General features: G+C 43.7%; 1 protein-coding gene across 1 annotated transcript; it reads left to right on the top strand.

Moving 5' to 3' along the window:
- The first annotated feature begins 1,038 nt into the window (after positions 1 to 1,038).
- TMEM30A (transmembrane protein 30A) lies at positions 1,039 to 15,919 on the top strand. The gene is made up of 7 exons (XM_083730710.1): positions 1,039 to 1,627; positions 6,965 to 7,081; positions 8,087 to 8,194; positions 11,040 to 11,127; positions 11,834 to 11,983; positions 12,691 to 12,897; positions 14,571 to 15,919. The coding sequence occupies exons 1-7, from the start codon at positions 1,352 to 1,354 to the stop codon at positions 14,762 to 14,764; spliced, it is 1,140 nt and encodes a 379-aa protein (XP_083586836.1). The 5' UTR covers positions 1,039 to 1,351; the 3' UTR covers positions 14,765 to 15,919.
- The last annotated feature ends 1,988 nt before the right edge of the window (positions 15,920 to 17,907 follow it).

The following is a 17,907-nucleotide window of genomic DNA, read 5'->3' as shown; positions in this document are numbered from 1 at the left end:
CAGCGGGATCCCACCTTCGTCGCCAGTGAAATATACTCAGAGTCGCAAAGTGATTTCATGCTCTTTATTCAGCTCATAGTGGTGAGGAGGAATGAATGAAAGTCCCCTCAAGGTATCTGCTTTATATACATTATTTACACAATGGGCTGCACATGATTGGCTAATTCCGGAATTCTACTGTAAGCCAATCAGGTTGTGGATTCACTTAAATCTGGAGCATGATTGGGTGGTTCCTGCCAACCAATCATACTGCTGCATTGTTCTAGGACCAATCCGACTGCTGCATTCTGAATCCTATTGTTCTAGGACCAATCAGACTGCTGCCTTTTGGATCCTATTGTTCTAGGACCAATCAGACTGCTGCAGTTTGGATCCTATTCGACTCAGTACATAACATTTTGCATCATCAGCTCTATGTTTCCAAGATCTTAAAGTCAAGTGTTTCTACAATCAAGTCCTTCTCTATGACCGCCCCAACGCTATGTTTGGAAGGGCCATTCACTCCCCTCTTTTATGGGGTTTTGCCATGCCTTTCTGTTTAAGCAGCTGTATTCTTTTATCCCGTGGCTTTTTGAAATCTGCTGCACTGATCTCCATTCGCCAAAAGTTAGTGAAATTTAAAAGGTGACAGATACCGGCTAGCGACAAGATGACTGACAAGATGGCTTCTCCGCACTCACCATTCCCTCCTAACCCCCGAAGGCTTCATTTTATATTTCCAATATGTTATTATTAATATATGCTTCCTACATAGATCACTTACACGACACAGTAATCATACTTTTATTCAATTTGAAAAACAGTAGATAAAATAATGTAAAACTATCCAAAAGAGTTAAAAGCAAACTACAAACAACACTATTGATGCAAACAAGGCGTTTCTGCTTGCGCACTATGATCCTCAAGCACAATTACGCTCCATGCGGGTCCGCTCCTTTTTTCCACCCAGTCGATGCTTACTACGCAGGCGTGTCTCCGCCATCGCTCGCGGCCGTCCGACTTGTTAAGCCGCTCCCACTGGTTCTTTAACCCTATCAAGACCCGGGCGGAGGAGGAGCTGGAACCAGACTCCGTTCCGGAGTCGAGAGTTACGCGGCAAGTTCGCGCATGCGCAGGGAGCCTCCGTGCGGGCGATGCGGGAGAGGGCATGCCCATAAGGAGTCGCTGGCGGCGGCGGCGGCAGCGTTCGGAATTCCACCCCTCCCCACTTTGTTTTGACGTCGTCGGCGTGCTTGCGCAAGCGCAGTGCGAGCTGCTCTTATACCGAGCGAGTGGTGGTTCCGTAGTGCCAGTTCCTGCCGCCTCCTCCTCCTCCTCTCTTTAGCGCTCGACCCAGAAGCCCGGACTCTCCATGGCGATGAACTTCAACGCGAAGGAGGAGGTGGACGGGCAGGTTCCCGGGAGCAGCGGCGTGGGGGGAGCCGGGGTCGGGGTCAGCGTGGCCGGTGGGGCCGGAGTCAAGAGCCGAAAGCCCGACAACACCGCCTTCAAGCAGCAGCGCCTGCCGGCCTGGCAGCCCATCCTCACGGCCGGCACCGTCCTGCCCGCCTTCTTCGTCATCGGCCTCATCTTCATCCCCATCGGCATCGGCATCTTCGTCACCTCCAACAACATCCGCGAGTACGAGGTAGGCGGGGGCGGGGGGGCAGGCAATGAGGGGGGTTACCCCACTTTGGGGGGGGCACGCCCCCCCTTGTCAGAGGGGGAAGGGGGCAGCCCCCCACTTCTTGGGAGCAAGCGCCGTGGGTGGAACATTATAAGCCAGTGAGTGGCATGGCAACAAAGAAACGAATACACTTTGATTTTGGCTTATATAGAAGCCTTAAAAAGAAAAAAAAATCCTTTAAATGTCTTTCAACTTTATCCCTTTCGACGTGGAAGAAATATGCCGCCCAACTGGATAGGGCAGTTTTTTTCATCATCACAGGTATGGCACCGTCAAGCACCTTGAAAGAAATAATAAGCGCTTGTGGTGATGATGCAGAGAACTTGAGGGTGGCGAGGGCACCAGGTAGCACATCTGTCTCCAACCTGGTGGTCTCTGGGTGGTGTTGGGATACAGCTTCTGTCAGTGCCCAGATATTGGTGCCTGGTTTGTGGCTGCAGTGTCTGTGGGAACTTGGGGCCGATTCACGTTTTCTGTCATTTTGGGCTGACTTGTCCAGGGTGTAGGTAAAGCCGTTACCTGGGCAGGCATATCATGTGTGCTGTTCCACACCTGTTATGTGCTGGCACACTGGCAGTGCAGGCACCTTGGGCACTGATGAGTTTTATATTACATGGGCATGGGTCAGCGCATGTGTACGCTAAACACAAAGAGGCGTGTGGGGAACACTTACACAAATAAAGCCTTTACTAACAACCTAAGGCCTGTCTAATTCGTGGCTCCTAGTTGTTTTATGGGTTTGAGAAGTGTGTGAGGTGTATAGGAACTTTCAACTATAGCAACTTCCTGTGGAACAGGGAACCTCCATAAAATTCCATAAAAACTGTTATGGTTGTACTGCCCCGCCCCCGGCTGTTACTCTGAAGAAGAGTTTCAAAGGAAAATGGGTCTTTGATGGTCAAGTTGGATAGTTTGTAACCATTGTTTGCAGTTCCGGTTTAAGAAAACATATTGGAGTTTCAGAGACTATTTCCAAAATGTAATTGATCCAAGGGATGCAAAAGAACAGAAGTGTTTCCATAAAGCGCATATTTAAGATGGACAAAATGCATACAAATAGAAATGAGCAACAATGTACATAACTGGTGTATTAAATAGAATGCAAAACAAGAGAAAATAAAAACTGCTTCTGCAGTTGGATCTTAACTTTTTATAAAGGAGCAGTTGTGTCCCCCCCCCCCCCCGCCTTTTCCCCAGACAGGGGAATCTTTGATCTTGCAGAAGTTGCTGAACTATGATCAGCCCCAGCAAGCATGACCAGTGGCCAGGGATTATGGGTGTTATAGTTCAGCAACATCTGGAGGGCCAAAGACTCCCTACACCTACTACAGTTTATTGCCAGTTGTTGTCTGAAAGACTAGTAAGCATTGTACTTGGTTCTCGGTTTATCACAGAGGTAGGGAACCTGTGTCTCACCAGATGTTGATGTACTACAGCTCCCAGCATCTCTCACCATTGGCTATGTTGGCTAGGGCTGGTGTGAGCTGGAGTCTGACAACAGGTGCCACAGGTTCGCCAACCCCTGGGTTATTAACTTCGGTGTTTTTCCTACTTTATTTTTCCTGCACCAGCTGCTATTAAGTTGTGAGTGGTCATTATTTTTGGACACTTTAAGTATATTTTGGTGGAGACTGTTGTTGTGTCTTGAGTAAAGTTGACTGAGTATTTTTCCTACTTTTTAATGTTTAAATGCATTTTTGTGTTCATTCTATGTCATTTCATTTTGGTTAAGCTCTGGCTTTGCCATTTACTGCCAAGTTCCTGGTGTTTTGAAATGCTGATTTGGCAAGCTCTGCTGATGCAGGAGGAAGATGGTGCAGGTTAAGCGAGAAGGAAGTACTGAAGATGTGTGTGGGAGATGGAGAGAGAAGAGAAGCAAGAAGTAGCCAGGGACTGGGAAAAAACATTGGGAAATGCAGGGATGAATAGGGAGAAATAAGGCCTGGCTGTGAGAGGACAAAGGGGTGAGTGGGTAAAACCAACAGTGCAAAAGAACTGATGCCAGGAGAGTGCACTCTTTGAAATAAGGGGGGGGGGGGTAAAATCAAGAGGAATTAAAGCCACTCTTAAGGGCCACTTAAGACAAATCCTCTTTGTATTTTGATGCAAATTGAGAAGGAAGGTTTGCCCCCCACAAATAGACACCGAAGAGTGCAAAGTTAAACTGTAGAATTTGCTCCCACAAGATATGGGATGTAGTGCTGCCACAAGATGTAGTGATGGCTTGAAGAGAAGATTCAACAAAATCATGGAGGATAGTTGCTACTAGCAACTTTGGCTATGTACTCCCTCCACCGTCGGAGGTAGTATACTGTTGTGGTCACGTCCTGCTTTTGGACTTCTTGTAGGCATCTAGTTGGCCATTACGAAAAGAGGATGTTGGACTAGATGGGCCTTTGGCCTGATCTAGCAGGACTATTCATACGTTCCTGTCCAAACCACAAAGCCGCACCTTTGGCCCCAATAAAGCTGAAATATTGTGGGCCAGATGCAGACAGCTGACCAGAACTGTGTCCATACCCGCATAAAACCTTTTACATATTACGATAATGGGTGCAGGGCTTTCCCACCTTTTTATTTGGGGGGGGGTGTAGGTATAATTGAGGGAGAAATGCACAGTGAATGTCTTGGCAGATAACTCCTGATTCTATTCAACAGGCTTAGAAACCTATAGGAGTCTTATTTTGTCTTGGATGTAGCTGATCAGTGTATTGTAACGACAACTACATCATTCTGTTTGATCATCCCAAGAACTCACAAACAGTTGCAGTTCTTCCTACTTCTTCCACCCCTAGTTTTCTGTTTGTGTTACTATGTCAGTGGGTACAGCAATTAGGCAGGTTAACCCCCAATGCACCCATCATTATTTCTGTACACTGACATAATTGCAGCCTGAGAAAGGCATTGACAGGTACATACTTCTCTGGCTGCACACAGTAGTGTTAATTAGTTCTCTGGTATTCTGATTTGAGAGTCTTGTGGGCCTCAAATGGACAGCAGTGTCTTGAGAAATTAGCCCTTGGGCAAACTCCACTCCGTCCAGCGGCTTGCTTTGTATCTTGCAATGGCTCTTGATTTGGATGCATTTCATCCCATCTCCAGTATTTCCTGCCTGTAGCAATTCATGGGAAAATGTAGAGCTTAGGGGAAGTGGCCTTGCCGCAAAATGAGCACCAATGCTTCTACTTTTAGAATTGCGAAGGTGACTTGAAATGCAATAAATGTTCAGGAAAGGGAAGCAAGACTCTTAAAACCAAACTTGGCATATTGCTTGAAAAAAAATGGATGATGGAGAATGCCTCATGAGCTAAAAATACATGGTCCGGAGGAGGGTGGGGTGAAGGTACTATTGGTTCTGTTTTCCATTGGATTGTTGCAAAAAAAAAAAAAAAAGGTGGTTTGCTTTCAAGTGACTCCCCAAAAAAAGAATCCTTTATCATAAGATGGGGAAGTGGATTTAATCAAAATTCCTTTGGTGTGAGGGGCAGTTCAGGTATTATTCTAGACATGCTTGCTTGTACAATGACATTCTTCCCTGCAACCTCTCCCCCCCCCTTCAAGTATCCTCAAAATCTGCTTCTGAAGGCCGAGATACCTTCTGGAGCAGATCTGAGCTGTGCACAGGGATAGGAAATGGTAGTTGACATGTGCAGTGCATGATACAGCCCATAATGAATATGCCAAAGTTGAAGAAAAAGATACACAGATGTAGTGGTAGTTTTCTGTCAGTGTAGACTTCAAGTATTGTAATTAATCTAGTCTTTATAGCTTGGGCCAAAACCTGGATACATTGCTAAATGTGCTTTTTTTTTGTTGCTGCAGCAAGCATACATTATTGCTGTGGCAAACAAACATTTAAAGGGGGAGCATTGCTATGGTATACATTGATGGTTTGTGTGTTAAGAGAGACTATGGAACAACAGTCTCAAAATTGTTTTTTGTAAATTTACTATTCTTTAGGACTAAATACACAGCTGTTTTGCTTCAAACTGAATACATATATAGAAAACAAATAGGGGACAGATCTCATGTGATGTAAGTTCATAATGGTAGTCCTGAACAAATACTCTGTATTGGTCTCTAATATTCATCTTTAAACTCTGAACTTCTTTAAAACCAAAGACAAGGTTGACATGTACTTAATGTCCTCCCTTACTCACCGTGTGCTGTTAATAGCTTTCTAAAAATAAGCACCTTTGTTTCCATGTTTAAGGATACAAAGCAAATCTGTCAATATTGAGATGTTGCTAGCTCCAGTACGGTTACTAAAATGAGACCTTGTTTTAGATTTGCTTTAGGACAAAAATATAATGGACCATAATCTTGTGTCCAGTACATCACAGGTTTTCTCCCCTCTCTTAGTATCATCATTTAAGCAGAGTATCCGTCAATGTTTCTGAAAATATTAAAAACCCACTGCAAATATTTTAAGAGTTTAAGGTGTTAAGGACAAAACTAGGAAGTACCATTGACTTGCTGTTTTATATTGTCCTCTTTTGGTAAAACTTGTTTGTGTAGTTCCTTATTTTCCACTAATAATGTAGCCCTGATATGCACACCAGAAAACAAAAGTGAAGCTTTCATTTTAAATAAATTATCAAATGGTGAGATTTTGTCAGTACTTCCAAGACTGTAGGTGTGTCGGCTTCCCATAGAGAAGCATCTTGGGATAAGCGTGAAAATGAGACTTCTTTAAGCCAGGAGTGGGCAACTTGTTCCACATCTTTTCCCTCAAGCTCAGGTGCTCCTGTAAAGTCATGAGGTCTGGGAGTTATTCCACTTAAAATGTGGAGCTGTTTTGAAGATTTAGACAAGAGGCAGTGAACTGCACCAAAGATCATCCCATTATGAAGTGCCAGCTAAGCTTTCTTCCCCAAACTGGGCAGCTATTGAAGTTCCTGCCAATAACTTTGTGGCATTCCCAGGACCAGATAGATATAAAACACCTACATTTTCTTATTTATTTTACAGCATATAAACCTTGCTTTCTCATAGAAATCTAAAGAGTGGGGTTGGCTCAAAGCAGGCATCTCTCTGGACTTCTGCAGTTTGGTCATGTAGATGGTTTCTTGTAGTGCCTTCAGGTGTGCTATGGCCTAGATGCCACCACCATAAAATGTCTGCATAGCCAGCCCTCAAAACATGATCCACATTTGATGTATTATCTACTGATTACCGTAGTCAACAACTTTGGCTTCAGCAGTGAATCAGCTTTCTTTATGTTTGTGGTTTGGTGCTCTTGTATTTTATAGTAAACTTGTTTTCTTCTTTTTATTTTTATCTGTCATTTCTTTGCAGATTGATTATACAGGAACAGAGCCAGGTAGTCCCTGCAACAAGTGTTTAAATGTGTCCTGGAACAATACACCTTCTTGCACGTGCACCATACACTTTACACTGGATCAGCCATTTGAGGTATGTTACCTTAAATGTGTGTATATATGGCAAAATAACTGTTTGACTGTCTGTGCTCATGTACAACTCTTAATTGGAATTCTTTCATACCGGCCTCTTTCCACATTGCAGACTGTCTGCAAGACCATATATATATATGGGACATCCTAAAGGTTTTGGGTGGTATTCAGCTAAGTTTTACTCATGGTAGTCCCATTGAATTTGATGACCATGACTAAGTTAGGTTCCTTAATTTCACTTTCTGCTCTGAGTAAAACTTAGTTAAATACTATTCATGGTAAATGAGAATGGTTTGGGAAAAATCTCAACAGCTGGTTTAGTAGTAAGAAGAAATTCAAAATCAAATAAACCAGTGGACATACTGTAGTGGTATTGGAATATACAGGATACAACATTATTAACGAAACTTGCTCTAAGACAGTGGTTTTCAGCCAGGGTGCTGTGGCACCCTGGGGTGCCTTGAATGATGGCCAGGCAACACTGGCCTCTGTCCCTCTTTCTTTCCCTCCCTCCTGTGATGCCTCTCACGTCTCTGCCTCCCAGAGGCTTGCACAGCTGTTTAGTGCAGCAGCCCTGGCTATAAGCTTTGTAGGCAAATGGTGCCTCTGGGAAGCACCACTTTTTGGGTGGGGGCAGCTCAGAGATCAGGGACAGCAGCAGCTGCTGCCCAGAGAACTCCCAAGGAGAGGAGAGTGAGGGAACACTCCACAAGGGAAGGTGTTTGAAAAAAGTGTGAGAAGCTGCCAGCTCTGCAGGCAAGGGGTGACATAAATGGGCTCCTGAGCCCCACAGGGGGTGCCACAGAAAGCAAGTAGTTGGTTAAGGGAGCTTTGGACTCAAAAAGGTTGAAAACCTCTGCTCTAAGAGATTGAAGGTGTACTCCTGTCCCACAATCTCCTCCCGCAACCAGATATTAATTGTAGCATTTGAAAAAGGCTTTTTGTTTCATCTGAAGCCACCATTAACTGTACACATTGGTGAAGCATCTTAATTTGTGTATGGCAGAGCAACGTGTTTATGTACTATGGACTGTCCAACTTTTATCAAAACCATCGTCGCTATGTGAAGTCTCGGGATGACAGCCAGCTAAATGGAGACAACAATTCTTTACATGTAAGTGAAACTCTTTGCATATAACGACATCGATTCTGGCTTCTGATACATAAAACACAATAGCTTTTTAAATGTTAAAGGGAAAATGCCCAGACTGTCATTTGATGTCTTTTTTATGTTGTCATAATTGAACGCTACATAGGCTTTGCTATTTGACTCCTGTCCACCATCCGTTCCCTCTCTCTGTGTGTGTTAAATAAGCCTTCACCAAGGTCCCACTTATATCACTGAGAAAGCTTAAGAGCTGCAGGTGGGAAAAAACCTGATGGAAGGCAACATTGTCATTCACTCCTGTGCTCTCCAGTGAAATCTTGAACTGTAGTGGGGGTGGAGGGAAGAGCCCCCTTCCACTGAGAATCCATATGATGGGAATCATCCCTGTGTGTTCAATTGATCCCTTAAGGGTTTTTAAAAATCATTTTCAGTTGACCTTAAATAACAAGCTAGGCTGTTTTGGGGCGCTGTATCTGTCTGTTGCCTAGTATACTATACCTGATGTGTAGAAACTACTTCAGAACGCTTACTTTCACGTTAATTACAACAATACAGACTCCCTCTGTCTTAAGGCATACCCAGTTAGCTTCTTATTGGGCAAGCTTTTCCTTATTGGTCTTTGAAAGTATTTCCATGCACTCTTTCTTGGAGTGTGCTTGAGAGAACCTCTTACTGCTGGGTGCGAAGGCTGGCTGCTACTGTAACTCCTTGCTTCCTTTGGCATCTGATGAAAAGGAAACAGGAGCATTCTAAGCCTCGCTGACTGTCCAAGCTGTTTTTCTATTCAATAAGCTGATGATAGATTTATAGAAGCAGTTGGCTATAAGAAATTTATATCTACTTTAAAGATTTTCAGAGTGGATAGTTTGTTTTACTACTGTTTGAATGTTGGTTTTTAGAGTTTTATTTATGTATTGTCTTGTGATTGATGTTTATCATAGCTAGGCAAGATACAAATGTCCAAATAAAGAAATTGCTTGCTGGGTGTGGGCAGGAAATAGTGCTATTTTTTAATGAGTGTCCAGATACTATTCTTCCTTCTTGGTAGTGAGTAGCTACAGCAAAGGACACTTGAGAGAGTGTCAACACGCTCTCTCTCTCTCCCTCTCTCTCTCTAACTGTGATGAGATTGTAGGCTACTCAATGTGTCCTTCACAGGGCAAGAATTACATGTGATTAGATAGCTATAAAAAGATTAGGCAAAGGGGGGAACAATGCACACTTGCATAACCTCATTCTGCCATGCAGACTGAAGCCTGTGTGGGCTGTGTGTGCTTTGGGTGTGTTTAGAAGTGGAGCACCTTCTTTTAAGATGTCATGTTACAGCCACAATTCAGAGAGATTACATTCTCAGATTAGAAGATAAATGTCTGTTTTCTCTTATTTACTAGAAGCAAATAGCTTGAATTAAAATTGGTCATTATCTCTGTAATCATTATTTTGGTTACTAGTAGTCAAGTAGCAAGATGTGAATTCACTGAAAGTGTTAACATTGTTCAGCTTTTACAGTGTTTGATATACAGTGGTGCCCCGCAAGACGAACGCCTCGCAAGACGAAAAACCCGCTAGACAAAATTTCCCTATGGGCTTGCTTCGCAAGAAGAAAGCCCATAGGGAAATCTCCGGGGACCTCTTTTAAATGCTAGCGGTGGGGAGCAAAGCCTTCCCCCCCCCTCCGGCCTTCAGAAGAGGTCCAGGAAGGCCGGCGGGGGCCGAAAGGCTTTGCTCCCCACCGCCAGCATTTTAAAAGCAGTCCGGGATAGCAGGGAAGTGCTTCCCGCTATCCCGGATGGCTTTTGAAGGCAGGCGGGGGGAGCAAAGACTTTTGCCCCCCGCCCGCCTTCAGAAGAGGTTCTGGACCTCTTCTGAAGGCCGGCGGGGGGCAAAAGTCTTTGCTCCCCCCTGCCTGCCTTCCCGGGGGCTTTTAAATTGCCCCGGGACAGCGGAGAATTCCTCCGCTGTCCCGGGGCGATTTTAAAATGCTGGCGGGCGGCAACGCTGCCGCCCGCCAGCATTTTAAGATCGCCCCAGACAGCGGAGAAGTCCTCCGCTGTCCCGGGGTTTTTAAAATGCTGGCGGGCGGCAGTGAAGGTTTCGCTGCCACCCGCCAGCATTTTAAAATCGCCCCGGGACAGCGGAGAAGTCTCCGCTGTCCCGGGAAGGCAGGCGGGGGGGGAAGCAAAGACTTTCGCCCCCCGCCGGCCTTCAGAAGAGGTCGGGGGACAGACTGTCCCCGGACCTGGTCTGAAGGCGGTTTCCATAGGAACGCATTGATTGATTTTCAATGCATTCCTATGGGAAACCGTGCTTCGCAAGACGAAAAACTCGCAAGACGAAAAGACTTGCGGAACGAATTAATTTCGTCTTGCGAGGCACCACTGTACTAATAGTGTGTTCAACTGCTTTCTCTGTAACTTGTGGTTACATTAATTTCTTTCCACCTTGCATCCAAGAATCACAGGGCAGTTTACAATATAAAAACACAAAAAGCTTGCCTTCCCAATTACAATACCCTTCCTAGTCTTCCTTCCAGATCTATCCTTAAATCACCAACGATGAAACCCTATTGCACCACATTGGCTTTCTCTTTTGTAACTTTATTTATCTTGCAGAACTGGGACTTGTAGCGTTAATTGCAGGCAACTGCTGACTGAATGCTTTATAGTTTTTGGCGTGTTTGCCAAAGCATTTCGTCCTGTAACTTGAAACCGTATTTTGTATTTTATTTTTCTGCAAAGGAAAGTAGGAGGAAGGGTTGTTGTGGTATCGGTTAGGCAGCCTGATGTGTCGATTATATTTCTGACTAGTGTGTAATCAAGATTGACTTTTCTTTTCTTTTTTTACCAATTAGCACCCCAGTAAGGAATGTGAGCCTTACCGCACCAGCGGGGACAAGCCTATTGCTCCTTGTGGCGCTATTGCCAACAGCATGTTTAATGGTATGATTTTGTAAATATGATATAAATATTGTGTTGGATATCAACAGCGCGTGCGCATAGATTGAGGCACCTGAAGGGAGCACTCTACGTTCCCCCACCCCAGTAGTGCTGATAGAAGCCTTGGCCACAGCAGTTAGATTTCTTAAGCGTTTACACATCTTACGGCAGGAGCGGTCATAGCTCCATGCACCTTATCCCAGGTCCAGTCCCTGACACCTCCAGGTTGGTTTGGGTAAGGCTCCTGACCGAAGCCCTAGAGTGCTGCTGCCAATCACCGCAGACAGTGCTGAGCTAGCTGGACCAATGCTCTGACTTGCTATAAGGCAGCTTCCTAAAAATGGCTGCCATGCTAATTTCAGTAAACCAGTTGGCTCAGTTATGTGTCACACTGAGGCTTCTGGAACACGTCAGCAGCCCATGATGAGGGAGGGCCTTTAGACTGGGCTGACAGTCTATATTAGCTTTAAGTTATGAGTGTGTGCATATGTGTAAATAAAGACATGCCATTGCTGCTTGTTGTTGCTGTTTTACAAAGTTGTATATTCTGTGCTTATGCACCTTGAAATAGCATCTACATGCAGAATTTGATGTCTTATCTGAACACTTAGGTCTTGTATATGATGCATTGAAGCTTTTGGATACAGCAGGCATGGAATGTGAAAATGAACCTTGAAAGTGATGCACGTCTATTTGTGTTTCCTTCTAGATACGTTGACACTGTTTCGTATTGACCGTAATGAAACCAAATATATACGTATTCCTTTGACTAAACAAGGCATTGCTTGGTGGACAGACAAAAATGTGAAATTCAGGAATCCTACTGGACCTACAAAGGATCTGGCAATACTTTTCCAAGGTAAAATGATAACACAATGAATTGACCCATGTATGAGAGAACATAAAGACTCCAATCTGGATCAAGACCTTCCTGGGAAGGTATTGTGGAGGCTGAAGTAGAAATTGAATTATTTTTCCAGAAAAATAATAAAAAAAGCCAATTCTCAGTTTATGTGGGGGTTACAATCCAAGAATAGAGCATAAAGCCAAAATTGCATATAGTCAAAACACATTAGGTTCAGTTGTGGGTGGGATTGCCAAAGTCTTTTTTCCTCCAGGTGATGGTCCCCTTTCTGCCCCCTTCTTAATTTTTAAAATAAAATTTCCTGCGCTCGTAAAGCTGAAGGCATGCAAATTAAATGAATCTAAGTTGTGAGTTATCTGTAATGTTTTGAATGGGATACACTGTATTGATTAGTACAAGTTATTGGGGAAACTGTAAACAAAAGTTAGATGTACATTCTTGTGTGCCAGCTCATTTATGGGTTTGCTTTGCTTGATTCTCTCTCCTTCCAAATGTCCAAAATTTCTATTCAAACAACTTGTTACTAGCTTTCTTCTTGTTCTGCTAATATATTCATACCTCTTGTCTCTCTCCACCCCACTCCCAAATTATTTAATAGCAACTATGCTTGCGCTTGATTGCTTGGCTGTGTTCCCCAAGATGCATGCTTTCTAAGAAAAATCATAATCTCATATTAGTGCTTTACATTTTTTGTTTTTAAGGCACAGCAAAACCTGTCAATTGGCCCAAACCAGTGTATGAGCTAGACAAGGATGCAGACAACAATGGATTCATCAATGAAGACTTCATTGTGTGGATGCGTACTGCAGCGCTGCCTACATTTCGGAAGCTATATCGCCTTATAGAGAGACCAGATAACTTACGGCCTACTCTACCAGCTGGGAATTATTCCTTGGAAATAGAATATAGTATCCTTTTATTAAAAGGTCTAAGAAATTGCAGTCAGTAAACCTTGTACAGTCATACCTCGGGTTGAAGTTGCTTCAGGTTGAACGCTTTCGGGTTACGCTCCGCAGCGACCCGGAAGTAACGGAACGTGTTACTTCCGGGTTTCACCGCTTGTGCAGACGCTCAAAATGACGTCGCACGCGGAAGCGGCAAACCACGACCCGCGCAGATGCGCAGCGAGATACCACTGTAATCGTCTTTTATTGATTTTCTTGTAAACCTTGAAGTCATTAAATAGGTAACTGTTGGTAGCATAGCAGGCTGATAAGAACCATTTTAGGGCTGAATGAAAAATCTACAAAGGTCACAATAGGAGCATGCACAAAATTGTCTCATTCAGCTTTTTTTTTTTTAAAAAAAAAGGTTGCATTAACTGTTGGGTTGGTTTATCTGTGGCCCTTGCCTTCATGTCAGACATCTCCTGCAAGTAATCAGTTCGGACCTCTGGCCAGAAGTCCCTGTCCCTCCGTCAGCATCCCGTGTGGAGAGGGGAGAGAAGGATGTGCCCTCTGCACTCACTTTTTGTACTTCTGGTCCAAACCCTCCCCCCAAAAAGGGAATGTAGTTTTCTACACACCCCAAATAGAATTCAATCCCTGTGTATAATTCTCACCCCTTGCAATCTTTTCCAAGAATTAGGTCAAACATAAGGTCCTTTTGGGGGGATCTCCATGGCAGACCTCTGCTTCTCAACACCCTCTCCTGGAGCAGAAAACTGTGTTTTCGGTAGGGCAGAGGGGCCAACTTACTGAGGCCTGCTATTCTTTGTCAGCTTCATTCACTCTTTGCCACTGTTACTTAAATCTGCAGTGTTGGTGTTCCGCATTTTTGAGTAGTTAAATTTGCTCTTTCCTCAGCATTTGCAGCTCATGCAAAGGTGGAATAGGAGGTGGTGACTTTTTTGGTTAGTAGGAGAAGGAACACCTTGATATTTAGGCTGACTGGATGAGCAGGGGCATTTGAGAGGTATTTGGAAGGGACAGCATGACCTTGTGAGGAGGAGAAGAGCTCTAAGGCTTTGCTCAGCACAGTGGTGGTGCTGATGCAGTTTTAGCAGGTAAGCTATGGCTGAATGGTACAAGGCTATTGGATGCAGAAGGGTGGGTGTATTGAGTAGCTAATTACTGGTTCTTGTACTGATTTCCTACCAGGTCAAAGCCCATGGGGGTTTTCTTTGATAAATTCTGCATGTGGCATTTGGAATAGGAGGTCTGGCCATCTATCTTTCTGCAAAAAACAACAGCAACAAAAAGCCTTCAAAAGTAAAGAGACACATAGCTTCATGGCTGCTTTAACAATGGTCATGGTTCGGATATTATCTACATCTTTGGTAGCCCCCTCTGCCCGTTGGTTTCCTTGTCTTGAAACTTCTTCAGCCAGTAGACTTGTGTCTGAGTAATTTGCTTCCCAGGTGTTGTTTTTTTTTTTTGTTGTTGGCTCGTATTTCGAGTAATAAAGTGTCCCCTGGCTATCAAGCCTTGACTACGATACAGCATGTTCTTCAGAACACTTGCTGTTTGTTTGTTTTTAAGTAACCCAATCTCCTTCCTTTGTGCCGATACGAAGCTTTCTTGTTAGCACTGTGACGCCAGCCAGTCACTGTTGGCGAATGTTTTTCCTATACCCGAATCAGATTATCCTGTGCATAGCTTTGACGGGCGGAAACGGATGATCTTGAGCACCATTTCGTGGATGGGGGGCAAGAATCCATTTCTGGGAATCGCCTACATCACCGTTGGCTCCATTTGCTTTTTCCTCGGAGTAGTGCTGCTAATCATTCATCACAAGTACGGGAACCGGAACAACAGTGCAGACATTCCCAATTAATCCCGCCTCTCCAAACCACATGTACTGCATGTGCATCAAGGCCAGTCCAGAGCGGACACAGCTTTGGAAAGCTCTATCCCTGGTATATATATATATATAAAGTTGCTTCTGACACAGAATGCATAAGTATATATGAAGCCTTTTGTTTTCCCTTACGGTGGATTAACTTGAAGATAATGGCTATAAAAAAGTTACCTATGTAAAACAGTGCTGCCTAGAGGACTTTTTGAGGCTTGGCCTCTGGCTGGACAGGTGCCATGATGCGCATTTAGTCTTTCCTCACCTAATGCATCTGCTGCTTGTGTGCTTTGTAACATGTCCATACCGTGTATAGACTGCCTGGCGAGAACGTGTTTAGGATAGAGTAGCTTCACGTTTCAAGGATGTCAGGTGTGCTGGTGCTTTTGGAAGGAGAAGAGGCCTGCCTGGTTTGTTGTTTGGTTTTTTTGGTCACGCATGGTGCGCATGGGCTTTTGTGTTCGCGGCTGAAATGTTTGCTGTATTAAACCTGTGCAATTTGTTCTCTGAGCCCAGCTTCACGTTCAAGCTTCTCCGTATGTTCCAACAGGTGTGCTTGCCATGTGAACGTGTGCAGCAGCAAAAGGCTTCCTCATTACATTAAAGCCGCTTTTCCCCCACACGGAAACAACTGCTGCCTATACAAGTCTTGCTTTAAATTCTTCCGCGTGCAGCTCTGTTCTGTGCCCAGCACCTTGTGTGGTCCAAAACTCTTAGCGTGGCTCCTACAGAAATGAAGAGCTTCTGTCTCAAAGGCAGGAACAGCTGTCTGTATCGGTACAGAAATGTCCATCTCTGGTTAAAAGCAAGGGTTCGACCCCTTTTAACATTCCTAATTGGGGAAGAAGCATTAAATTTAATTCAGAAGGTGCTTGAGCTCCTGAATTCAAGTACTTGAGGGTCAGCGAAAGAAACTTGAAGTGTCATGCAAGTCTGTTACAGCTTGCTTGCGGTGGGGTGTGGGGGACGTCCCCTTCTTGCAAATTTTCACTGAAGTCTTTCCGGATTGTAAGAACCCAGCCCGTTGATCTTAAATTATTAAATTGCTATGTATATGGAAGTTGTTTTATGTGAAACTGATTTGTCAATCTGAATATTTGCTATTGAATAAATGCTGTCATTTGTTTTATGAAACAATCTTTTAGCAGAAGTGTCTCAGTTTTGGGTGGCAGTCATGAAAACTTTCAAGAGGACTTGAAAAGGGATAATGCAAAAACCTCATGCCTTTGATCCTTTTGGGAACCAGAAAAATACAGGAACGTTAAATGCGGAAATAATTCTGTAGAAGGATTTTGAAAGCTGAGATCACTCAGTTGGAGGCACAGTAGAATTCATTTCCTAGAAAACCAAGTGTCTCACAAATAAATGTGCAGTCAGTTGTGTTAGTTTACACTACTACTTTCCTTCAATACACACCCTTCCTTGCCAAATTGAATCTTACATACACCTGACTTGTATGTTTGCTATAATGTGCAAATTGAATGCCAGATTTGCTGTAAATACTTGGCAGTGGCTGCCTATAAACTTAACTGTCTAGAACATGCATTCCAATTACAGTAGGGATTTAATATGAATTGGTTTAATCTGAACCAGTAGAACTAAAACACCCTTGAATTCCGTTCATTTAGATCACATTATGAAAAGCTATCTGAGACTTTTTTAACCAGAGGGGTTTTCCCTGTTCCAAACTCAACACTCCTTAATGAGATACCTATTTTATTTATTTAAGCATTTGCTACTTGCCCATCAACCATCTCCTCAACATTGTTTACCCTCTGCCCATTAAAAACATTTAACAATCCAAAGTTAGAACAGTGAGATCAATACAAATTACCACTTAAAAATCAATGCAAGCAGCATAATTCCTTCTAAAAATGAGTTTTAAAAACAGCTGACAATTGGTTTATTTTAGCCCTTGGAACAAAAACATAGTCCTAAAAAGCTTGGGAAAATAAAAAGGTCATCTGGCACTGCAAATAATTTGGTGTAGGCATTAGACAAACCTTGCTAGTGAGAGCATTCCATAACTGGGGCTGCCACCACCAAAAAGGGTATCTTCTTGGTAGATAACTGCCTCACCTCATTTGATGGGAGGTGCTGGAGAAGGGCCTCAGGTAAACATCTGAAGGTCCAGAGAGGTATGTATGAAAGACAATCCTTTAGAAAACCTGACTCTAAGCTGTATCTCAGGTCTGTTCTCCTTGAAAACAGTGATGTAGACAGAGCGTGTCTACCCAGTTTGCACCAGTTTACCCCAGTGCCTTGCTGTCATGTTAATATAATCTCAGCTTCAGTGTTGGATCATGCCTAGCTCCAGTCATCCTTTTTTGTACATGTCAAAATCTGCAGCTGTCTCAAACACCCCTACGGAAAAGCAACCCAGTAATAATAGCATAGGCAAAGCTCACCTGGGGTAGCTCAGCTGGTAGAGCAGGAGATGCTTAATCTCAGGGTTGTGGGTTTGAGTCCCACATTGGGCAAAAAGATTCCTCGGGAGGGGGGTGGACTAGATGATCCTTATGGTCCCTTCCAACTCTACAGTTCCGAGAAGGCAAATTCTGAGACATATACATAAAGTGGTTTGGAATATAGATCAAGAGCTTTTTAGCTCTAGAACAAAGCTGTAAGATGAACTGCTAAATTTGGCAAAGAAAAACCTCACTGGAACGAATTTGCTAGCAGCTGACTTTCCTATTTCATGTTGACTACATCTGACTACAGCCACCTCCTGAGAGTTATTCCTAGACAAAGCTGGGAAGGGTTAGGGTTCTTCTGCTGTCACGTGTCCAACAAGAACAGGGCTTGGTTAAACAGGTACGGTGATTTGGCATCTGTTTCTCCATGACTGGTGTTCTTTGTCACCTGCTTCCTGTTTAACCACATGCCACTGTTAAAGCAGATTTAACTTGGGTTATCCAGTTAGTCTTTTACAGAGCAGAATTACTGTGTGTTGCACAAGCAGGATATTGTTCTTGTCACAGAAATATTGTTCAGCAGTTAGTCAAATGATTTCTTTCCAAATTTCCTGCTATCCAGCATTTAATCTTGCTCCAACACAAAGCACTGCTGTTCATGGCAAGTAACTGCAGTATAATACTGACTTATTTCCGAGTCTTGTGTTTGCT

This window comes from Podarcis gaigeae, assembly GCF_964106915.1.
Source record: "Podarcis gaigeae genome assembly, chromosome: 3".
Classification (NCBI taxonomy): Eukaryota; Metazoa; Chordata; class Lepidosauria; order Squamata; family Lacertidae; genus Podarcis; species Podarcis gaigeae.
This window is presented reverse-complemented; position numbering and strand designations above follow the sequence as displayed.

Coding starts and splice junctions, on each gene's coding strand:
- TMEM30A (XM_083730710.1), top strand. CDS start 1,352: ATGGCGATGAACTTCAACGCGAAGGAGGAGGTGGACGGGCAGGTTCCC. Junction 7,082..8,086: donor CACTGGATCAGCCATTTGAG/GTATGTTACCTT, acceptor TGTGTATGGCAG/AGCAACGTGTTTATGTACTA. Junction 11,128..11,833: donor TGCCAACAGCATGTTTAATG/GTATGATTTTGT, acceptor GTTTCCTTCTAG/ATACGTTGACACTGTTTCGT.